The sequence below is a fragment of the Telopea speciosissima genome, chromosome 3 (assembly GCF_018873765.1).
Source record: "Telopea speciosissima isolate NSW1024214 ecotype Mountain lineage chromosome 3, Tspe_v1, whole genome shotgun sequence".
NCBI lineage: Eukaryota > Viridiplantae > Streptophyta > Magnoliopsida > Proteales > Proteaceae > Telopea > Telopea speciosissima.
In genome coordinates, this window is record NC_057918.1 from 6323059 (window position 1) to 6348256 (window position 25198).

At 38.5% G+C, this 25198-nt stretch overlaps 3 protein-coding genes across 3 annotated transcripts; all 3 read left to right on the plus strand.

Moving 5' to 3' along the window:
- Positions 1-4421: 4421 nt before the first annotated feature.
- LOC122654086 lies at positions 4422-5653 on the plus strand. Its single transcript, XM_043848061.1, has one exon. The coding sequence runs from the start codon at positions 4484-4486 to the stop codon at positions 5651-5653; it is 1170 nt and encodes a 389-aa protein (XP_043703996.1). The 5' UTR covers positions 4422-4483.
- A 3685-nt stretch (positions 5654-9338) lies between these two features.
- Positions 9339-9854, plus strand: LOC122654088 (oleosin H2-like). The gene has a single exon (XM_043848065.1). It carries the CDS (start codon positions 9339-9341, stop codon positions 9852-9854), a length of 516 nt encoding a protein of 171 aa, XP_043704000.1.
- A 5115-nt stretch (positions 9855-14969) lies between these two features.
- On the plus strand, positions 14970-25198 carry LOC122656548 (AP-1 complex subunit mu-2). Its single transcript, XM_043851120.1, has 11 exons — positions 14970-15380; positions 15766-15912; positions 16042-16104; positions 16238-16414; positions 16499-16602; positions 18416-18523; positions 18653-18749; positions 18861-18958; positions 19058-19199; positions 19378-19500; positions 24800-25198. Exons 1-11 carry the CDS (start codon positions 15252-15254, stop codon positions 24896-24898), a joined length of 1287 nt encoding a protein of 428 aa, XP_043707055.1. The 5' UTR covers positions 14970-15251; the 3' UTR covers positions 24899-25198.

Here is a 25198-nt window from a genome sequence, read left to right on the forward strand (position 1 = left end):
TCAGACTTGGACATATCTAGCTAGGGTTTGTCTCTCATGGTAAGTAATCTTATTTTGTGGCAACTTTTAGTTTAATGGCTTCAGTTAGAAAGATTAAGGTTTTATGTGATGCAAGCCTTAACTGAGGAGACTATAATATTCTATCAGTTTTAACATATATGTGGGATTTGGGTTTGAATTATAGAGTGCAATTCTAGAAGTTTATTTCCTTCTTTCCATCCTCTCTCTCTCTCTTTTCTATGTTTCCTTTGGATGAATCCAATTCTAGTCCATGTTCTTATTGGTTTGTCTGGCTATCTATCTATGTCTTAGGCTTGCATATAAACCATACTGATTAACCTAATTAATTACTAATTAGATTACTTAACTGGTACTCAAACAAACAATGGGTCTAAGCTAGTGAGCTAATTAACATATGTGTAGGCCTTGATTTCAGAAAAATATCATATTAAAGTATTCCAAGATTTTCAGTTTAAGAAGTTTTACCCAACTGTCATCTTCATTCTTAATTGGATTAAATCAAACATTAGCTTCAGGTCCAGAACTGCTTTATTCTTCTTTATTTTATGTTTCTTAGAACTTGAACTGATGTATATATATGCCTTTGTAAATTTGTTTTGACTTTTGTTGTTCTGCTGCTTCTTCTTCTGTTTAACTTGTGCTGCTTGTGAATCTCAACTCTTACCCTCTCTTCTATCCTGTCATTATCTGAAGCAATGAATTACAGTTTCTCCTAATCTTATAAGATATTCATCAAGGGCTTCATCTGCCATTTGACCACAACATATAATGGGGAAGGGAAGAAATAGGTTTCCTTATCTATGATTCGATCTGCACCTAATGTTTGTATTGAACAATACTCTTATATACACATGTCAGCAACTTAAACAAGGAAGTACCTTCATGGGTTTTTAATGGTGTATATGAAACCAATCATGCTTGGGTGAGTTGGTAGACCCTTCTTGTGTTAAACTAAAAAAGAAAAAAAAAAAAATTGGGATTAATTGAGTTCCTAGTTTAATTTCTGTCACAAAACATGTTCTGCTCTTCTGGGTCTCCTCGAATACTTCAGTTCTTTCTTTGATTTCAGTCTGAGAATCAGAGGGTTTTGAAAAATTTTGGATAAAATTTTCTCTCTCTCTCTCTCTCTCTCATGTTCTTTCTTGTAAAGCTGTTATGAAAGAGGAATGTCAAATCAAAAAACAGAGATAATCAAACATGGGTTTTCTTCTCTTTAAAGCTTTTTTGTCGGAGACGTACAGTGAAGTTAGTACCTACAAGGGGCTAGTAACAATTATGGATCGAAGCTTTTGTTGGTTCTTCTGAAGATTCAGAAGACAACAGTTCTCTTTCAGAATTCCTTAATCACTGTTGTGGAAAGAAAAAAGGAGTAAAAGAACATTTGAAAATAGCAAGTGGAAAGGAAAGGACAAATTAGAATATGGACAACTTATAAAGACTCTTTCTCTCTCTCTCTGTGCTCTCAGTTACTGCACCTAGAGAGTCCCCAGGCATGAGTGCATGGTCACTACTCACAACTGCAGTTATGAATTCGAAATTCTAGTGATTAGAATCATCAAGTCCTTATGACTATGGATCGATCCTTATAAAGACTCTCTCTCTCTCTCAACATATATCTTTTGGCAGATTGCCAATCAAAAAGATAATGCCCTACCAAAAAGATAAAGCCCTACCAAAGTTATTTAAACAAAACAAACACTTCAATAGAAAGGATGTGAACAAAAGAATAGAACTTTTGATTGATTTTTTTTCTTCCCTTCCTTTGTCTAGTACTGATTCACAGAACCATCTTTCTTTTACTTAAAGAAAGGAATTAAGTGAACAAGAATTTAAAAAAAAAGGACCAAGGCAGTGTAGAATGCATACCAAACACAGCTTAATTAAGTTTCCTTCAATCCATAAAGGATGATTCAACCACCATCCTAGAGTTCACAAACCCCTCCTAAGGTTTTAGTATGTCCTTAAACAAAGTCCGTATTGTGTCAAGGAGAAAGTTTTCCTATACGACATTGAAAGGTCGGTTTAACCATTATTCTAGGACTCTAAAACATCCTATAGTCAAACATACACTCAACTGTTGCGTGATACCCTCTCCCACCTATCCGAAAACCGCGGTCAAGGGCCTTTAATTACCGCCAAGACTTAAGGAAAACTCGGTCCTTGTTTTAAAGTCACATATTTTAATGTACAAAAATTTCCCCTTTGCATTCTTTACATGCTTGACAAATTTAGTATATGGCCAATCTTTAAATGTATGACCCAAACTTTAATTGATTTTTTTTTCCAATTATATATTAGTCGTCAAACTATACTATTATTGCTTGAAATAAGTGAAACCATTCGATAAACAAGGGAAAATATGGATTGGTCATCTGTATAATTTGATTCCGAACTCATTTATATGATCTATTGTGTATAAAACATTTTCTTTAATCCTATAAAGTTGGGGTACTGATTGTGCCACATGATGCCATGCAATTGGACTGATATTCGTCACATGATTCAAAGTTGATGACGAAATCAGTTTCCAAAAATTTAAGGACCATTGAGTTTTCCACAAGGCAAATAGAGGCTCCCAAATTCTATAGACTCTATAGTAATATATATATTGGACCTGGCTCCTGTCCAGTCGTGGTGGGAGTTGGAACGTCCAGCCCTGTTAAACGATAGCAAAAACAGGGGTGAAATGATCATTTCACATGTGGGGCCTAGGTGGATTTACAATTATTACTACATACTATTTGTCAGAAGGGTGAGGAGTAGAACTGCAGGAAGGTCGAACTCTCAACCTTCTGTGAACTTAAGCCCCAATTGTCTATCCGTCTCTCAATAATTGGGTTTGGACAACCCATATCAAAAGATTAAAAAGGTATGAAAGTTATCTTGGTGGGCAAAGTAAATTTGGCTAGCCAGGCCAAATAAGTTTTAATCGGTCCAAAAAGGATTCAAATCTTCTATGATGCAGCTGCCTTAGCAGCCTGAGCGGTGCAGATACAGCTGCGCGTGCAATAACCACCTTACCCCGCTCGAGCAGGGGTAAGGCGGTCATTGCATGTGAGACTGTGTTTGCGCCGCTCAGACCACTAGGGCAGTTGCACCGTAGAGAATTTGAATTGGTCCAGAAATCTACCATCTGACATGCTGTGCATGGGCATGTATGAAGATGCATGTTAATATATGAGATAAGTTGCCACGTATACCTTTTTCTCACCAATTGATGCTAGCTGCTGCCACATTAACAGCAAGACTCGTTGCCACCGCTTCTCCATGGGAGCCTCTTTTACAAAAAGAGTTCCCGTCACAAACTCAATCGATATCAATACCGATACCAAATATTGGTATCAGTATTGGATTGATAATATTGGTCGATTGTTTTGATATTGACAATGATAATACCGATACCGATACAAATATGATCTGTATCGGTATCATATTGGTATCTTGGTTTACCGTTCTAAGAGTCTGGAAGGATGAAGACCTTGACCAGAGGTATCAAGTCCTTTTCGGGACGTGGTCGAACATATCTGCTTCGCCGCTTGGTCTCATATTGGGATAGGTACACTGACGTTTATCTGAAGAATATTAAACTCTGGAACTAAGGTTAAATCGGTCTGGCTCTGGGTAATTGGTTCGATTCTTAGAATCGGTTTCGATCATTAGGGGTCAGGTCAGAATCATCCATTTATCTAATCAGTTCCAAATCTGAAATCCAGAACTGTTTATCAAATTCAGATTCAAAATCGAACCAATAAATTAATTGGTGGATCGTTTCTGATTCTTAGGGTAGTTTTGGTCCAATTCCCAATTATGGAACCAGCAAGCCCGCATGAACCGGATCAGATTAGATCGAATGGAATTAAACCTTTTTTTAATTAAAGTAGAAAACATTCAAAACCCGGAATTGAATCCTCTGCGGCCTGGGGTTGAGCAGTACTGCCACTTGGATTGCATGCCAATCCAATGGTTGTTAGATTAACTTAATTCAAAAATTAAAAAAATGGTTCAAAATTAAAAAATAACAGATCCTCGTCTACCAACCATTGGATTCACATGAAATCTAAGCGACAGAGTGTGAGAAACGATGGGCGCTCTACCCCAAGTCCCATAGGATCCAAATCCTCAAAACCCACCTGATGAAAACGCTAAACTGTATGTGAAAAGACATCAAACCCTCCATTAAACAACAAAGATGTAGCAGTTGATCCCTTGCGAAGACCAAAGCTGACCACACCCTTTCACCAGAGAGACTCTCCTGTGAAAGCGAGCATTTAGTCCCATATTTTTAACACTTGTCTACATTTGCCCACGTGTCTGTGTCTTCACTGTCTTGCTGTCTACCTTTATCCTTTCTTCTCTTTAAGTACCGCTCCTCGTCTCTACCTTTATCTGTGAATCTCTTCCCTTCCACAAACGGAAAGAAAAGAATTGTAGAAAACCTACAACCAGGCACGCAGTTGCAACCATGGCCGATCGCCCGCAGGAGATTCAAGTGCATCACATTCATCACCCAAAACATGTCACCCAAGGCATCGAGAGCCGCTACTCTGACAAGGGCAGTCCTTCGACCTCCCAAGTCATAGCGTTCGTCACCCTCTTCCCTATCGCCGGCATCCTGCTCACCCTCGCCGGCATAATCCTAACCATCACCGTCATCAGCTTGGCGTTGACAACCCCACTCTTCGTGATCTTCAGCCCTGTTTTGGTCCCTGCGGCGATCGCTATCGGGTTAGCACTGATGGGGTTCTTTGCGTCGGGTGCGTTTGGGATCACAGCACTGTCGTCACTGTCATGGATCATCAACTACTTGCGTGAGACGATTGCCACCATGCCTGAGAAGCTTGAGTATGCGAAGCGGCACATGCAGAAAGCGGCGGGCCACGTGAGTGAGAAGACAAAGGATGTGGGCCAAACCATTCAGAGCAAGGCCGAGGAAGCGGCGGGCCACGTGAGTGAGAAGACAAAGGATATGGGCCAAGCCATTCACAGGAAGGCCCAAGAAGGCGGTTGGACCGATGAAGATGGTCGGGCCCATGAGATTCAATCGCATCACATTCAGCATCCACAGTATGTCACCGAAGGCATCGAGAACCGCTTCCGTGACAGGGGCGGTCCTTCGACTACCCAAGTTGTAGCGGTCATCACGCTCTTCCCTATCGGCGGTGTCCTGCTCACCCTCGCAGGTATAATCATGACTATCACCTTCATCGGCTTAGCATCGACGACTCCACTCTTTGTGATCTTTAGTCCTGTTTTAGTCCCTGCGGCGATCGCTATCGGGTTAGCAATGATGGGGCTCCTTGCTTCCAGTGCGTTTGGTCTCACAGCAGTGTCGTCTCTTGCATGGTTCTTCAACTACTTGCGTGGGAAGGTAGCCGACATCGACGTGCCTGAGGAGATGGAGTATGCGAAGCTGCGCCTGGCGGAGGCGGCGGACCAGGTGGGTCAGAAGACCAAGGACGTGGGCCAAGCCATCCAGAACAAGGCCCATGAAGTCCGCCGGATTGATGAAAGTGGTCGGACCCAGGAAAGCGGTCGGATCCAAGAAGGTGATCGGACCAAGGAAGGTGGCCGGATCCAAGAAGGCGGTCGGAGCAGAGAAGATGGTCGGACCAAGGAAGGCGGCAGGACCTAAATCTGTTGAATGTAAAGATCTGGCCTATTAACGACACAAATCTAAACGGTCGAAAATATGGAAAGATGGTGCGATTCGGTTTTAACAGTGGATAAGGCCATACCCGATGCATGCATAACGCGTGTATATGAGAGTTAGTTATTTAGTATGGCTTGTTCTTGCTTTTTATTTTACTAGTTTTTTGTTTCCTTTTCTTTTTATAGAAATTTAGAAACATTAGTTATGTAGTATGGCTTGTTCTTGCTTTTTATTTTACTAGTTTTTTGCTTCTTTTTCTTCTTATAGAAACTTAGAAACAAGAAATAAAACTCTAAGATCTCACTTCAAAAAGTACCGTGCTCCTCCTAATTGATCAAATAATTCATCCGCAATGACTGGAATAGAATGGGATGGTGTATTTGTTCTTGATCGTTATCTTGTTGAGGGTAAATCATCTCTTCAACTCTTATAGCTCCGGTTGGGTCTATTCTATAACTTGACCTTGGTTCGTGTTCAATGTAATGATCCACCCATCTCCTATGTGGAAGTCTCTTAGACAGCTTTTGTGCCATAGCCGCGTGATCATGTGCCTAGACACAAAATCACACAATTCCATGAAAAATTGACATTTGTGTTCATGTTTCATGTTTTTGTGTATATTCACCTCTGGTGCAGCAAGTACAAACAACGATGTCTTGCCCGTTCAACATTTTAATCTTGGCATTTTTATGCCAAGAACATAACCAATTGCACTATCGAGTTCTCACTTACCCCTAACATCAAATTGTCTAAAATCAAGGAAAAATGGTTATTTTTTGGGCAACGTGGCACGGCTTAGGTCTACAATCAGGAAAATTGTGTTTTGGGAGAGCCTGGCACTTGCACCAAATACATGGGGCAAATTGATCACCCACTTGCTTATGTTTTTGTACGTATTGATCATGCACGTATAAGGGCCACGTTCTTCCCCAAGGACATTTTCTTTTAAAATTATTACTTTAAAATAAAAATATTCAAAAGTAATTTAAAGGTCTTATAGGCCACACCACAGATAAAGGACTAAAACCCATCGGTTAACATTATGCAAAACCTCAACAGGATCTGGTTTTATTAGGGATAACGTGATAGCTCATGGCTCAAGATTATAAAGATTGCAAACCGGATCGAAAATATGCCAAACCATCGTATATGGTATATGTTACTGATAAAACCCGAGTCAATCACGCAGTTAATCTTCCTTGGAATATAGTTAAAACAACAAGAAATAAAATAACTTTGAGAGATATCAAATATCCTCCAAAACATCCCTCAAATCAGAAGAAACAAGGCAATTAGTATCATGCAGGATCGACACGTATCATTGTTGCCAACTTTTATCATGCAGGATCGACACGTATCATGCACTGTTGCCAACTTTTAATACACATAACATTAACCAAACTATTTCATACCCAATAACCTCTCTTTTTAACACAGATTCGTCAAATATTAATCTTGAGTTAAAGTATTTATTTATTGGATCTTTATCCTCTCAATTACATTGCCCGTACTTGACATCAAGTACATCTAATAGAAGAGGCAGAAATGACTATCCTACCTCCTGTCCGAACACACTGCCCGAGGTGGGATCCCCGTGGAATCCACCTCCCTCTATTAGATGTACTTGACGTCAAGTACGAGTAGTGTAATTGAGAGGATAAAAAATATTACCGAAAAAAGAAGTTAAGAGTATTTATTTTTTTCAAAAAATATATGAGAGTATTAGCATAGACTACACTTCTAAACAGAAACCATTTCGAAAGATTAAAAATCGAAAGATTAAAAATCAAGATAAAGCAATCTTTGCTTCTTGTTTTTGTTCCAATTTCTAACGAGCAGGGCAACGAAATTGCACAAGATGATCGGAATAGATGGGAACTGATCTAATGTCCAATTTCGAAACCTTTGATCTGTTCCATTACAAAACCTTGGATTGAGGCTATCATAGATTTTGGAAAATAACTCTGCAAAATGGGTAGTTTGTCTGGAATTTTTCTCCTCTCAGGTTCCCTGCCCGGTTAGGTTCGTAGGTTCCTCTCATAGGGAGGGTGGAAATGACGACCTCACCCCACCTAGGTAGTGTGTTCGGGCAAGGGGTGAGGTCGTCATTTTCGGTCCCCTATGAGAGGAACCTACGAACTTGATCGGGCAGGGAACCTGAGAGGAGTTAAGTCCGTCTGTCTGGGCTTACTGTTCTAAGAATCCAGAAGGATGAAAACCTTTATAACAGTTTTCAAGTCCTTCTAGGAGCGTGCCCAGTGGGTTCCAGTTCTACGTGGTCGAATCAGGGATTTCAGAATCGATATTGGTCTCTGTTGATTCCTAGGACTGATTTGCTCCTAGGTTCATTTAATTATTATTTTTTATTATTTTATCCTTGGTCCATACCGATCCATCGTCATGGGATCAGTCAATAATCGATATCGGCCCCTATTATATTAATACAAATCGGTTGATCCCATACTTTTTACTAGAACCATGAGATAACTACTGCCGTTTATCTAATTCCCCAAGGTCAATCTTGGCAATCAATCTAAAGAGTATTAAACTTTGGAAGTAAGGTTAAATTGGTCCGGCTTCGGTAATCTGTTCTTAATCCGGTTCTAATCAAATGGGTAAGGGTTAGAAGTCAGAACCGACCTGTTTATCTAATCGATCGGTGTCAACTCTGAAATCCAAAACTGTTTATTGATGCATGGTCTAATTCTGACTTCTGACTCCTAAGTTGGTTCTAAGCACTATTACAGTGTTCAAAAATTCCAAAAAAATCCTTAAACATACAAATGATCAAATATCTATTTTTAAATATATAAGTATTTAAGTATTCATTCTTAAGAATACAAATAACTAAACACTTAAAAATAAATTACTATTACTAATGAATTCAAATTTCTAAGATCTACAACACCAACACTTAATTTAGGATTATATGCAAGTTTTAAAAAGGTCCTTAAAGTTTCGATTTTAGTCGAGCTCAACACATGGATAATGCGACATCCAATAGCACCAAGCTCGAGAAGAAAAAAAAGGTATAATCAAGCTTGCACCGTTGGATGTCGCATTGCATCATCCCGGTGTCCAGCTTGCAAAGCTGCACCGCCAGATCTGTACACTGCATAGGATTTTAATCCGTTTCTAACTGGTCTTTCGGTTCCCTTGAGCCGATGTATCCTATTTTTTAATTGATTCCATGAACCGATCCATCCCGGTTTTTTATCAATTCAAAATTAAACCAATAACTTAACAAGTGGATTGATTCCGATTATTCGTGAATTGGTCCGGCCCAATTCTCGATTCTGGTCCTAAATTGACACCTATTTCAAACCCAAGCCAGCATGAATTGGATGATCAGATTTAGATCGGACGGGGATTAAACCTCTTGTTAATCAAAGTTGAAAACCTTCAGAACCCACCTGAAAATGCTAAACTGCATGTGACACCCTTCACCACAGAGACCCTCATAGATTTGTTCTCATGCATGCAATCCTTTTAGTCCCATCTTACTAACACCTGTCCCCATTTACCCACGTGTCTTTCCATTCTTCTCTTTAAGTACCTCTCCTCGTCCCTCTCACGCTATGCCTTCATCTCTGTATTTCTTCCCTTCCACAAACAGTAGAAAAGAATTGTAGAAAACCCACCCACAAGTAAGCACGCAGTAACAACCATGACGGATCGCTCGCAGGAGATTCAAGTGCATCACATCCATCACCCAAAACATGGCATCGAAAGCTTCAAAAGCCGCATTCCTGAGAAAGGTCCTTCGACCTCCCAAGTCATAGCGGTCATCACGCTCTTCCCCATCGGCGGTATCTTGCTCACCATCGCCGGTATAATCTTGACCATCACCGTCATCAGCTTAGCGTTGGCGACCCCACTCTTCGTGATCTTCAGCCCTGTATTGGTCCCTGCGACGATCGTTATCGGGCTAGCATTGATGGGATTCCTTGCTTCGGGTGCGTTTGGGCTCACAGCAGTGTCGTCTCTGTCATGGATCTTCAACTACTTGCGTGGGTCGGTGACGGGGGCGACAGCCGACATGCCTGAACAGCTGGAGTATGCGAAGCGGCACATGCGGGAAGCGGCGAGCCACGTTGGTCAGAAGACCAAGGACGTGGGCCAAGCCATCCAGAATAAGGCCCAGGAAGGAGGTCGGACCCATGAAAGCGGCCGGACCCGTTAGGGAAGCGTTCGGACCCAGTTGGGTGTATGACCGTTACGTAGTAGGATAGCATTAGAGCTTATCTAGCTTGCTTTTTATTTTACTACTTATCAACCTCTCTTCATATAGATAAAGTGATGAAATAGCACGATCGTGGCCGTAGGATGTAAGATTCGGATCCTCTTATGGCGTACTGCCCGTAGCGGCTTGCGCCAGCAATGATCGTCTTATCTTTGTCCAAATGCCTTGTCCGAGCCGGGTAAAACGATCATTATGCGCATGGTTCAGTCTGTGCCACATAGGTCGCTACGGACAGCACGCCATAGAAGATCTGGATTCGTAAGATCTGGATTCGTAGGATGTATTGTGTAGGGATGTTGACCTCGTTTTTTAGCATGCATGTAAATGTTGAGCTTGCTTGTTAGCATGCATGTAGCTGTTCTCTCTCTCTCTTTGTGGTGGATATTAGCATAAGCATGCATGCATGGTGTATCCACAGATGCATGTTGGCTAAGGATGTGTATATGTGGGTATGATGTTTATTTAGCAATTACGTAGGCAATACAAATTTCTTATTAAAAAAAAAAAATAGGCAATAAAAATTTCCTGCAAACTAGGTGCCCATGATCGCAACTTCAAAATGGAATCTTGCTACATCCTCTATTGCCAAGAAGCTACCTGCCATCGACCTTAGTTCATTTAAGGACAATAGACCAAATAATCAATCATTAACGGCTTGATTAGCCCATGCATTTAAGCTCAACTAGCTCGATTATAGTCTATTTGCTTATAGCTTGATGCCTTGGTTAGTCAATTAGCTCATCTAGCCTCCCTATTCGTTTAAAGCCCGATTATGGACTGGTAACCGAACGATTTAATAGAAATGTGTCCATGCCTTGGCTTACAAGGCCCAATTATGTCAATTATCCAAACAGGTGCGACTCTTAAATTGGTAGAGACTGATTAGACTTTATCGAAACCACTCAGACGCAGCTAGTATGTGTTATTATCTTACACCATACAACCATCTCTTTCATCTTTAGATTAGGATGGACAACTCTTCGTTTAGATAACATAATTGTTTTGGTTCTCTTATACAATATTGCTTATTCCATGAATGCAAATATCTCATGAATCTGGAGCTAGAGTTTGTCACGATACTAATCGATGGTCTCAAAAATAATTTTATGGGAGAGGGTCCCTCGAAGGCAGCGTGAGCATGGGCCAATAAGAGCATTTGCGGAAGCATCAATCAGGGTAAGAATTTTACCTTTCATGGGATGGGATGGTCATTTCACATCCCCCTGTGTCAGGCATGGGGCCATAATACCTTTTAGGAATCTTATTTTTTCCTAGTTTTAAATAGATTTTATTTTTCCACCTCTTAATTAACGAGAATCACGATTCCTAATATGTGTAGGAGGTTTTATTGAACAGAGGAATAATATTAAGCTAAATAAGGAGGTTTTATTTTTATTTTTTTTTATTTTGGTAGAAAAATGAGGAGGTTTTATTGAACAGAGGAATAATATTAAACTAAATAAGGAGGTTTTATTGAACGACCGCATGAGTGGTGACTGGTTACATTTACCAAAAAACAAAGAGTGGAGACGGGTTACAATGTGTCAAATGGGGGTGTTTATGTCATTTTGACTCCCTATTATAGGAGGGGGAATAGGACTGTGCACGAAACCTTAGGCAAAAATAAGATTGTTCTTAAAAACACCGTAAGATTTTCTACCCATACCCTTATTAGCTAAATTATGTGCTAAGCTAATTATCTGCCTGTCTATCTTTATAATAAAATTAGAGTTCAACAATTTCAAAGAAAAGTGGATATCAATAATGATATAAAAAACTTATAAAAAAAACAAAATGATATAAATTTTTTCCCAAGGACAAGAATGATCATTTGGTTGCGTGAGCCAATTCACGATTTCTATTGAGTATCCATCTCTTTGCATCCCATCGATAGTGCTCTGTTGATTTTCTACTGGATTCTCCTCTTGCCTCGATTTTTTTTATCGATACCTGGATTTCCAAAGTTCATAGATACTGAAATAAATTGATTGTTAGAGGTGATAACAGCTGCCCAACCAACTTCCTTGGATTTTGGATCAAAACTTAGATATGAAATGATGTTTGGATGATCTATGGTAGAGAGATTCAGGTAGTAAAAAGGTGGAAATGGGAGGGGTTAAGTGTGTGTGATATTAAGAGTCTAAGATGGAGAAAGATTTAAGTTTTCATTCCCATCAAGAAATTTGACTGAGAAGGTGATAAGGATTGGGTTCTTCGTTCATGAAAATTATGTGGTTCATTGCCATTCCATAGGAAATATAAAATTATGATCCGATACTGAGGATTAGAGATTTATCATGTTTGGAGATGCTTAGGTTGGTGATTTATTTTTCATCATATCCATTAAACTATAACCTTGAAGATTTTCAGTTCAAAGACCAAGAATTCCATAAGCCCAAAATTTCTTAGAGAAATTGCAAGAGAAAAGGAGATGCCAGTCAGTTTCCACCTTCATATTATAAATTATGCATTTGTCCTCAATAATAAGAAATGATTTTAAGTTTTGCCTTAGTGGAGATTCCACTTGTTAGGATTTTTCATAAGAATAATATAAATTTGGGGTGAGTCTTAAACTCCAAATGGGTTTCCATACCTTTGATCCTCTCTAGTGCGATGCCCAATGCACCACACTTGAGCATACGACAGTGACCATGAGACTCAGAGGATGAACTTTAAAGGTGCATTATCAAGGCACCATTGGATGCACAAGTGAGGTGCACTGTCAATGCATCGTTGGATGCACATATGAGGTGCACTGGGCAATGCACCGCACTTGAGAGGATAAAAATCCTACGTCTAAAGTTGGTTAGACCTTGACTGTGAGAGTAAATGTGAGACTGCGGCTTGGGTGATGCTATTATTGCTTCTCCACTGAAGGGTTGGGGAGAGAAAACCAACCATATGTGTCTTTTACCAAAAAAAACAGGGTTATTTCCAAATGCCTCTATGAAAATGGCTAAACTTACAGCTGTTCACTTGAACTTTCATTAATTTCATGTGCACCCCTGCTTTCAACCTAAGTACCACTATAGTCCTTCCCGTTAGACAGAGCCGTTATGTTCTAACGTCTGACATTTTTTGTACATGGTTAAACCATTATGCCCTTGATAGAGTGGAATGACAAAAATACCATTACTTTAATAAAAAATAAAATAAAATAAAAAAAAAAACCTGCAACCCATCTTCCCCAAATCGATTGGGGAAGATGAGTTGCATGTATCTTTCAACCCCCATTTTCCTTCCTTCTTCGATTTCTTTCAATCTGCCTTTTCTTCTTCTTCCCTGTGTCCTCTCGCTGCTTCTCCCATCTTCCTTTTCGTCTTCTTCGTCCCTGTGTTCTCTCGCTACTTATCCCATCTTCTCTGTTCAGCCTGTCAATATTCTATCTATCTTCTTCTGTTATTCTTCTTCCATACTTCTTTATTCTATTGGGTTGAAAGACGATGAGCATTCAATGTTTCTGTATAACAGAGGTGCGGTTTAACCAGATGACCCAAAACGTAAGCTCTTGAACGGACTATGAAATCAAGTTTCAGAGGCACCGACGCCGTCAGGTTTCCTCCCAAACTGCTCAGAGTCGCTCCACCTCCATACATAGGGATCTAGTTTCCGGAAGCCACCATTGCCACCGCTCTCTGGCTCTTCTATGATTGATAAAAATAATTCATCTGCAATCACCCAATTTACCCAAAAACACAGCTCGAATGGGTAGTAGTTGCAGGTTCAGAAATGGGTAGAGATGGAAGAAGATGGAAGAGGGTTTGGACCAATATTTATTAGAAAACATTGAGATGGATAAAATCAAACCAAACCAAACCCATCATTAGACACCCCAGAGGGTTTGGCATTACATAGATAAAAACCGCCTTTCTGATTTAAGTATTTACAGTTCACACTATCATTTTCTCTTTTTCCCGTGGGTCTCGCTGGTTAAAAAGCGCTTCTAAAGCAACTAGAAGAACTTCTGAATTTCATAAATGGCTTCCGCTTCAACAAAAAAGCGCTAAAGATCAGCTCAAAAGAACCCTAACACTATCCCAAACTCCGTTTTTACTGTCTTTGTTCTTGAAGAAGAAGAAAAGGAAAATAGGAGAAGCAGTGTGAGAACACAGGGAAGAAGAAGAAAAGGAAGATTGGAAGCAATCAAAGAAGAAAGGAAAATGGGGCTCGAAGGATATTTGCAACTCATCTTTTCGAATCGATATGAGGAAGATGGGTTGCAGTTTTTTTTATTAATTTTTTTATTTTTCTTAAAGGGCGAGCATTTTTGTCATTCCACTCTATCAATGGCAGAATGATTTAACCATGTATAAAAAATGTCAGACATTAGAACATAATGTCTTTGTCTAACGGGAGGGACTATAGTGGTACTTAGTTTGGAAATCAGAGATACACGTAAAATTAGTAAAAGTTCAAGGGACAACTGTAAATTTGGCCATTTTAAAGAGAACATTTGAAAATAACCCAAAAAAAAAAGGTTTCCTATAAATTTTGTTTTCAATTCTATAATGAACCATTGGCACCACTAATGAGAAAGATGGAACATATGTTGGCACTAATGAGAACTTAACAAGCATTAGTCAATGGGTAGATCATGGTAAGAAGAAAATTAGTATGGGAATAAGCATGAATTAAAAGAGCAGGCCCTCGAGTTTGGATAATTCATGAAGTTAGTTAATTAGAAAGTAGTTTTAATGGATTCGGATCCTCGGTAGCGCGACATAGTGTATACTATCTGATGGCCCTGTGTGCTCGGAAACGCAACCCAACACCACAAGGCCGTTGGAGGTGCGCTATACACTATGTCGCACTACAGAGGAGCCCAATGTAGTTCTAACACATAGTAGGTCAAATGGATATAAATTCTCTTGTTTGTCGATTTGCTTAATGGCAGATCAAATCCTATTGAACCCAATCGAAACTGAATCGGATCGATCCAATTGACACCCTTAATTGTAAGTTTTTAACAGCCACAAGAATTACGATTTACTGTGAGCGCGAAGTCGAGGGTGTAAAATGTAATTACGAAGTGGCAACCGGGGCTCGGGTGGCGGTGTACGAAATAAATTAAAAAAAAAAAAAAAAAAACAAAGGGAGAAAGACAGATTATACTCGATCATTGTCGAGCCTCTTCATTTCAGAATTCAGACACAGAGATCGAAATCGTTTCTTCCACGATTGTTGCTCACACTGTCATGCTCAACTTTCCCAAAGAAATTTAAGACAACCAATTGCCAAAAGTATTAGAGATGCTTTTCAATTCTCATTTCTTTGTGGACATCTCGAAATCCAGATCCCCCTCTGCGAACCTGATCTGATCTCTCCAATTCTCAATCGATGGCGGGCGCCGTTTCGGCGCTCTTTCTTCTTGACATCAAGGGCCGGGTTTTGGTGTGGCGTGATTACAGAGGAGATGTCTCGGCAGTTCAGGCGGAGCGATTCTTCACGAAGCAAATCGAGAAAGAGGTGAGCGGATGTGTGAATCCGGTTGACCTAGTTAGTTTTCTGGTGTTTTTGCTTAGATTTTGGTTGCATGTAGTGAGTTTTCCTCGCAATGGTTGGTTCGGAATTGGAGACCGTAGGTAGAGCGTCCTCGTTCATTTCCAATTCTGAAGACTGACTTATTAGTTTGTTTTTTAAATTGAAAGTCCGGATTGCTCTTTGTTGGTCCTGCGCAAATCTTACATTTCAAATCTAGACAGTGTAGTAAATTTGATTTGCGATGTTCGAAGTTATCTGTTTTCTAATACTGGAGAAAGTTTGACAACTTCAACCCCTTTCAAATGCTTAAAAAAAACTACCTGAACCTCACATGGTTATGCTTCATGATCTTTCTCTTGATATATTTCAGGGAGATCCGCAGTCTCAAGATCCAGTCGTGTATGATAATGGCGTCACCTACATGTACATACAACACAACAATGTTTACCTAATGACAGCTTCAAGGCAGAACTGCAATGCTGCTAGTCATCTTCTCTTTTTACACCGAGTAGTCGATGTAAGACTTTTAATAATTCTATTGGCATTTCTTTGGTTTTGTGGTTTAAGTGAATAAAACAGAGTAGAAGAATTACGAATTTGGGTTTATTTTACTACGTGATGGTGTCCTGAATTATATCTATGGCAGGTATTCAAGCATTACTTTGAAGAGTTGGAAGAGGAATCACTAAGAGATAATTTTGTGGTTGTGGTAAGGGGATGTCTTAATTATAATTGGTGACTTACTCTGGTGGAAACCTTGAAAGAAAGAAATTTTAGTTGTGAATCTAACATATTATGTAGTGCTTGTATGAGGTCACTCTAATGTGGTGTGGTTTTGGCAGTATGAGTTACTTGATGAAATGATGGACTTCGGTTACCCTCAGTATACAGAAGCAAAAATTCTTAGTGAGTTCATCAAGACTGATGCATACAGGATGGAAGTCACTCAGCGGCCTCCCATGGCTGTAACCAATGCAGTGTCTTGGCGCAGTGAAGGGATTCGATACAAGAAGAATGAAGTAGGTTTATTTTTATATGAATTTTATCAAAGCTTTTAAATGCAAGATGATACCTTACGCAAGCTTCTTTTCTTGCTTGATCAGGTGTTTTTGGATGTGGTGGAAAGTGTCAATATACTTGTCAATAGCAATGGGCAAATAATTCGGTCAGATGTTGTTGGTGCATTAAAGATGCGAACATATCTGAGGTGTGTTTGTTGATCATCAGTTATAATATTCATTTCGATCTGATTTATTTACGGCTCAGCAAATGTGAACCTACGTTGCAAAAAACTGTCATTCAAGCCATTCTATTATTGTTAGGGTAATGATATTCAAGCCTAACCGGCATAAATTATCATTGAAGCCATTTTGTTATTGTCAGGGTAATGATATTTAAGCCTAGTTGACACATCTGTCAAGTGATATTGGTCTTCAAATGGCACAAACAGTGTCATAACTTTATCATGCCCACATCTCCGAAATGTTTGCACTAGAATTGAAGATGCTTTTGCGATTTTGAGTTTTTCATTCATTTCCCTGAGAGAAAAGAGTGGACTGTGTCTTTTTCTGTGTTTGGTTGCAAAGAAATCGAGATCAAACAAACGAAAGGAGAAAAAACTAGAATTGTACGCTGTGACTGAACATCAAAAGTCATAAAGAAGTCACAGTAGTTGTATTAACAGTAGTAAACAACAGGTATATTATTTATATTGCCCTCTAATCGTATCTTGTTGCAATACCAGTCTTATAAGTTATAATATTACAATAGTTTATTTAATTTTTTAATTTATTATTTTTGTACTACTTTTACAGCATGAAAAATGATGATTCTATTGATTTTAATAGATTAAAAATGATTATTGAAATTTACTGTAGTTACCGTATTGTAGTTATCACTTTGTTAATATTGACAATATTAATAGCGGCACTTTTATTTAGATGTTTTGTTTCTCCTAGGTTCACTAGAATGCAGCTCTAGACTTCTAGGAGTTTGTAATTGATGTTGATTTCTTAAGAGGCGGTATCAAGTGATCTATAGCAGGTCTGGGGTTTTAAGCCAACTCAGAACAAGACTCCTTTGTTGAATGAAAATCAGTCTTTAGTCATTTTTCTTTCTGTGTTTATTATTAGCGCTTTTCTGGGTTGTTTTCCCCTTGCTTTTCTTCGTAAGAAATGCCAGGTTTGAGGCTAATTGAAGTGCTTTTTTCCTCTAATCTGAGTGTCGTATATCGATGCTGATGGTTGTGTGTTGGAAATGAAAACTTCTCAAATGTAGAAAGAGGGGCATGGCAACGTATGTTTGATGAATCATTTTGCCCTTGAATTATATTAGAATATCTTCATAACAGAACATTTCAAATTCTTGCTCAAAAAGTGAAAAAAGAACCGTAACTTGTGTGATTGTTCAAGCCGTATGTATTGAATGGATTTTTTGTGTGCCATATGTTAAGTTAAGGGAAGATATGTAAAAAAAATTCATAGAAAGCAAGTGTGAAAAAGGAAGGATGTAGGTGGAGTAGCTTTTATGCCAGAGGTGACAATTGTGTCCAAGCAAGTGTCCAGCCATATGTACATGCATGCACTACATGAAATGTAACAAGTCTACAAGGTGGAAGTGTCTTACAAATCAAGGGACCTTTCACCTTTCTTAGGAGTCATTGACTATAATTTTTTCCCCTTTTTGTAGTCTTGGCCTCTTGGGGATAGGGAAAAGTCTTTGGGCTTAAGGGTGGTTACAAGTTTTCTCCATCAGTTAAACTAGTACCTTTGCTTTTAGGGAGAACCACCTTCCCAAGGGGGACAAAAGAAATTTATTAGATTCCTCTTATTCTTCTCCTTTTTCTTCTGTGATTTTCTTTTCCGAGTAACAAGCCTTTGGGCTTATTATGTAGAGATAGGTAAGACGGGTTTCAATATCTCTTCTTTTTTCCTTTAAGTTGATTTAGCTTAGTAAATGTTTACTTTGGAAGGATCTAAACTCAAAAACTTTACAAAGTAACTAAGCTCCCTCTGTTGCAGTGGTATGCCTGAATGTAAGCTTGGGCTCAATGACAGAGTATTATTGGAGGCTCAAGGTAGATCAACAAAGGGAAAGGCCATTGATCTGGATGATATCAAATTTCACCAGTATGTGCCATAAATCTTTATTGTGCTGTGTTCGGTAACTGTTTTGAGAACTGGATGTATTTACTATTTAATCCAGAGTGTGACATTCTCGCTGTAACTTTGTATTCTAACAGCTCTCTTATGGTCTAGGTGTGTGCGTTTGGCACGTTTCGAAAATGATAGGACAATATCCTTCATTCCCCCAGATGGATCTTTTGATCTAATGACATACAGACTCAGTACTCAGGTTCTTATTGTGCTTTTGTATAATTTCTGGTCCAGTTTGAGCCAATTATGCTGGTTGTATCCATTGATCCAGGTATGAGTATTTTTTGAGGATCGTTTGCCATGCTTTCAGGTAAAGCCATTGATCTGGGTGGAAGCTCAAGTAGAAAGGCATTCAAGAAGTCGTATGGAAATCATGGTAAAAGCCCGAAGCCAGTTCAAGGAGCGTAGGTATGTTTCTTCAGCTTGGTTATGACTTCTATCAGTAGCTCACTCTGTCACACAGAGACTTTGGGAATTATTGATTTTGTTCGTGGTTCGCTTATGCAGCACTGCGACTAATGTTGAAATTGAGCTCCCTGTGCCATCTGATGCAACAAATCCTAATGTTCGAACTTCCATGGGTTCGGCTGCTTATGCTCCTGAAAGTGATGCATTGGTTTGGAAAATAAAATCTTTTCCTGGTGGCAAGGTATGGTTAGCTTTTTTCCTTATCATTTCTAGCCAGCAACTATAGATTCCTGCTATTAGTACTTGGCTATGTAGCTGTTGTTTGTGATTCATAATGTAAATGGCAATGTTTAGTCTTGTTCACGCGGTTACAATTCAAGAAGAATGCTGACATTGTTTGTGCATTATGCATTGTGTAGGAGTACATGTTAAGGGCAGAATTTGTGCTTCCTAGTATAACTGCGGAAGAAGCAATTCCAGAGAGGAAAGCTCCCATCCGTGTAAAGTTTGAGATACCGTATTTTACCGTCTCTGGAATACAGGTGGGCCTGATGTTCTATTCTCTTTATAGTTTATGTGGTATTGGATAATGTGGCATGTAGTGTTTGGTGCTATATGTTAATGACAGTGTCACCCCATAAGTAAATTACAAGACTGGTGCCTTGAGCAAAGGCCAAGGGCTGCCAAAACAAACTTATTTAAGATTTTAGTAATATTTTGTACTTTGTTTAAAATTTTGAATGATGGTTTACCTGTAACTTGATGCATTAAATTTATATTTTAACGTATATTCAACCTCCCCATAGCTTCATACCTGTTTTGCTAGTTGACAGTTAGTACTTGGCTTGAGAAAGAAGTTTGTTTTACCTTTACCCCCATCTAAAAGGTCAGAAAAAATGCTCTCTTTCTGTTACATAGCTAAAGCCATTGAAGATGAGAACTCCTCCGGATCCCCTCTGGTAGGGGCTGAGGCAAATCTGGCGCTGTTTTAGATTGCAACCTGTGCTGCCTCAGGCATGATTACTTTTGACTCAAGAGTAGCCAGGCTATTGTTTCCATATCCTACTATGGTTTTGCTTTTTTCCTTTTTTTTTGGGTGGGGTGGGGTGGGGTGGGGTGGGGGTGTTCTTGTGTTTCCACACATGGAACCCAATAGGCTACTTATTGACATCTTCCAAGAGAGCTTATATGGATTTAGTTATAGCATTTTTTTTGGGGATTAGTCGATAAGTATTATTTTAAAGGGTATAGGGTTTTCTTCCCAGTTACTATTCCTATTGAAGTATAAAGCTTCACTATTTGCCACATGGCAGTACATGGGTTAGTCCATGTGATAGAGGACCAAACAAGTATCTCTTTGGTCTTGTGGGGTCCCCACATGAAACCCAATAGGTTACTTATTAACGTCTTCCAAAAGAACTTATATGGATTTAGGTTATAGCATTTTTTTTTGGGATTAGTCAATCAAGTATTATTTTAAAGGGTATAGGGTTTTCTTCCCTATCACTATGCCTATTGAAGTATAACGCTTCACTATTTGCCACACGGCAGTACAGGGGTTAGTCCATGTGATAGAGGACCAAGCAAGTATCTCATTGGTGCAATTTCAGCTTAAAGTGAGTAGAGGAATTAGCTAAAAATTATAAAAGTTGCTATTTTTGTATTTTATATTCACCTCCATTTGATGGCAGTTTGGTGATTTTATTAAAACTTTGAATGAGAGTTTGAGTAACTTTCCTTGCTTACTTTGGACTAAAATTTGGCCGTTGAGATATATGTGAGGTCCTCTATCACATGGACTAACCCATGTACTAATAGTGAAGAGTTATACTACACTAGGCATAGTGATGCCTAGAAGGACCATGTCAAATTATTTAAGTTATTTTCAGTAGTATTAGTTTTGTAATTGAGTAAGAAGCTGGGTAGAAGCTAAAACTTTGAATCTCTACGGGAATTGTTTTCTTCTTAAACTAAATTTGGGGGTTGGAATAATGTAGTACTGAATTTGAGTCATAGTTGTCAAGGCACCGCCTTGGCGTCTAGGCGGTTTCGTTTGGGTCTAGGTGACTGTCGCCTTTGGTACTTATTTATGAAAATATCATTTAAGTAGCTTCTACTTAAGATATTATTCATAAATAACAATTACTCCCCTATTTGAATCTATTAAAAATAGTTAAAAAATAAAATTCCAAAAGAATAAAAAGTCAACCTCCCAGTTCAAGAACAAAAATAGGATTTTTGGCAGTAGGTAAAATTTTCAACTTTCAAATGTTGGTGTTTTTCTCAAATATAAAAATTATATAAATCTTAATATGGTAAAACATTGTTAAAAACCAAAAGAGCGGTAAAATATTCATTTGTTTTGATATTTAAAAAAATATTTTCATTCAAAGCAATTTTGACAGCATTCACACACACCAAATAAGGTTTGACCAGAACATAACTTTTTCAATAGAAATCAGATTTAAGCAATCTTGGATTTGTTGGAAAGCCGGTTTTGTGCTCTACCTAATACAAAAAGTCTCATGTAAAAATAAAATCATTTAACTAGTCAAACTTCTTAGAGAACAAGAACATTTCTCTAAATCAAGTGCAATTTAATTACTTATAGAGAAGATCATATTTTCTAAGAACAGTATAAACCAAATGTGAGACTAGGTATACCAGGACAATGAACAGTATATAAACCAAATGTAAGTTTTGGTTGTTTCAAATTTCCAATAGTTTGCTTCTTCAGTTCTGTTGTCTTCTAATTCTGTGTTGATTTTTGGTGACTCGATGTGGCTTAATATTGATTTTTGATGACTTGATGTGGTTTAATGTTGATTTTTGATCATTTGATGTGGCTTAATATTGATTTTTGATCAGTTGATGTGGCATAATGATGATTTTTTATGATACAAGGTATAGCATACTAAATAATGTTAGAAAAGAGGGGAAATTAAAAAATAACACTTGACGCCTTGGTTGCCTAGGCGTTTAGGCATCCCTCCACTGCCTTGGGTCGCCTTGCCACCTTGACAATTATGATTTTAATGATCAAAACAATAGCCAATAACAAGATCTTTTCATAGAGAAATAATTTCAGATTTTGGGAGATTATCAATAACACAAAATCAGAGAGTTGAATGCTCCTATAACTCATGTCGAGATCAGTATTTAGAAGGGGGAATAGTTGCTGAAAGTTGGTGATCAATCAGGTGGTTAAATCAGCAAATAAAGGGGTAATTGTAGACTCGAAGTTCCAATAGGAGTAGGGGTAAACCAGTAATTTAACTACTGAAATAAGGGTTTGAAGTGAAGATAGGCTTCTGGTTTCAGATATGTAATTAAGCTGTAATCAGTAGCTAAATAAATCAGCAAATGAGATTTTGATTCAGGTATGAAATAGGGTTTTAAAAAGACAAGGGATCAATAGAGATTTCACTCCAACAGCCATTCGGCTGGTTAGAATTGGCTGAAACTTGAATTGAGTTTCCCTTATAGGTTTCTTGAGATTCAGTTAAAGTTTCAGTCAAATATCAGATGGCTGATTTGCTTAATTTAAAAAAAAAAAACCCTTGTGTATGAATATCTAGAATCTAGGGTTCTAGTTACCGAAAACTAAGAACACACTTGTTAATGGCTATGATCTGAAATAAGATGACAATCAACAGTAGTAGTAGAACAATAACAACAGAAAATAACACCTGGGCTTCACACCGCAAGATGGTTAGACTGGATCAAACACCAATCTCCTTGATCAAACACAAGAGATTCTTCAATGGAGAAGAAGAGCAGCAACAACAGCCTTTTGTTGTATAAAAGACTAAAAAATAGACTCAAACACTGAGAAGGAAAGGCCTAACACAATCTTTAACTATTAAGGTAACCTAAACTGACTAGGAAATGAAATAGTACAGGAAACTAACTCAATGACATAGTCAAACTTTAAGTCCTAACATGCCTATGACTTAAGTTTAATGTGGACCCCACTAATTTAATAGCTAACTACAGAATTAAATCAGCAATTTAAATTGAAGCTCATAGAACTGGTTCAACTGAACTAACCCAAAACAACTTAAAAATAAACTAAGTAAAGAAACGAACCAGCTAATCCCGTATGCAACCCCCTTATTACCCATACTTTAGGCTCATAAAAGTGGCCTATTATATTGAAAACCCCATGGACCAAAGGCTTAACACCCAACCCTAGACTTATTCCTTGGCAAACAAGCTCAGTTTGGTGATGGATCTGTGAATCACAAGAGTTGTGCTGTGCAGTAGTCATGGTTAGGTTTTCCATTTATTATTGTATTCTATTTTAGCTTGTTGGCCCTTTGTTAGTAGGATCAAATCCTATTTCTTTGTGGGAGTTGTGCTACTTTTGTGGAGTCTACAAATAGGGATGTCCCTGAGCTTGTTTTATGTTTAATGAATACCATATTACTGCTTCAGTTGTTCCAGCCATGTCCACAGTTGTCTTGACTTTGTGCCTAGGCGACAAGCTGCCCCTTGAGGTTCAAGGTGATTGGTCATGTTATCTCCAAGGTGCCCATACTCAAAACATGATGATCTTGCCTTCCACATATTATAGGTTTCGATCGCACTTTGCACCTACTGATACACCCCACATCCAGCCTCGTAGCCATCAAATCCTAGTTTAAGGCTTCTTTACCCTTTATAGTCTCTGTTTCATCCTTCTCAAATCCATCCAGTTCAAACCAATTCCTTAGCCAACCTGTTTGTTATTCATGATACATGTCTTGATGATTCCACCTGCTACACCAAACTCAGCAACACCTTAAGAACCCTATCACAATCTATTATCTGTTTTCACCTTAAGCCGTTCACTCATGAAACTTGACTTAATCTAAACCATTAAATTCCATCTTTTGATAATCCTACTGCCACTAGGAGTTTCTGTTTCTCTTGGCAGCACCTTTTCTCTTCCTATTTTCTTTGTCAAAATATCACATTACCACAGTTTTCTCATCGACTTTGATGAAAAACGCTATATTTTGGGATGCACTAATCTTTATCAATTGCTCTCTGGTAAAATTCCTTTGCTAGGCAGGCTGTAGGAAGTTCTTAATCCTATAGTATTATGTTGTATTTGTCTTTGTGCTGATGCAAAGCTTTCGGTTTTTTCACGTAAATCTTTGAAGAAGATTAATCTTGGATTATATTCTGAGATATCATTTATTGTGGAGGTATAATTTTACGAGTGTGGGCATTAAGAAGTTGTTTCTGACTCGTATTTAATCCTACTTGAAAATTTATCATGATTCCTGAACCATTCTACAAAACTATCAGAATGGATGACAAGCCAGTTTCTACCCCTCCAATAGTTGGTTGCTGATGCCTAGGAATGACAATCCCCATTGCTGCTTGGGTTGCAACTGATAGAGCTCCCTAGTCTTCCTCAACCAGTTATTTTTAGTCCAAACCAAAGAATAATCAGTACCCGGCTTGAGAAAGCTATACTTTTCTCAAATTTCAGTTATTTAATTATGTACTTCACAACCTACGTTTAAATATACCATCTGCAGTACAAGGCACGGGCCAGTCTTTCTCTCTCTCTCTCTCTCAGTTTTGCATAAGAGTCTGCTTGCTCTAAACTCATATTCATCTCTTGTCTATCTCATGTTCAGTTGCATACTTTTTTTAAAGGCCCCCTCACCAAAAAACAATGCATACCTGCATTTTGTCTTGCAAAGCCTTAATATGAATTTCAACTGTTTTGAGATGGGGTGATATGCCTATGTCTTCTTTACTTTTTACATGAGGATGAAAGTTTTTATTATGACATTCATGATAGCATATCTCTGACCAGCATATGTGAACAATGGGTTACTGTAGGTCCGTTACCTGAAGATTATTGAGAAGAGTGGTTACCAGTCTCTTCCATGGGTGAGATACATAACAATGGCTGGTGAATATGAACTGAGACTTATTTGAGAGGCCCCGACTGTTTCTGCTTTGGAACGGGCAACATATCTTATGGGCTCCTACTATCTAGAATGAAAGCTGTAAATGATATCAGGAAGCATCTTAGGAGGTAACTGATGCATTCCTGTTTTAATGGTATGTTCAGTATGAGCTTGCCTTAGCCTTCTTGTGTTTCCCTTTTTGGTCTGTGTGTTATGTAACAAGTGGTTTGTAAGGGTGCAGTGGCTACCCAAATATGTTTACTCATCCATTTTTTGCAAGAATTAAGAATTATTCATTGGAAATTAAATGATAGCTACGTTTTAATGA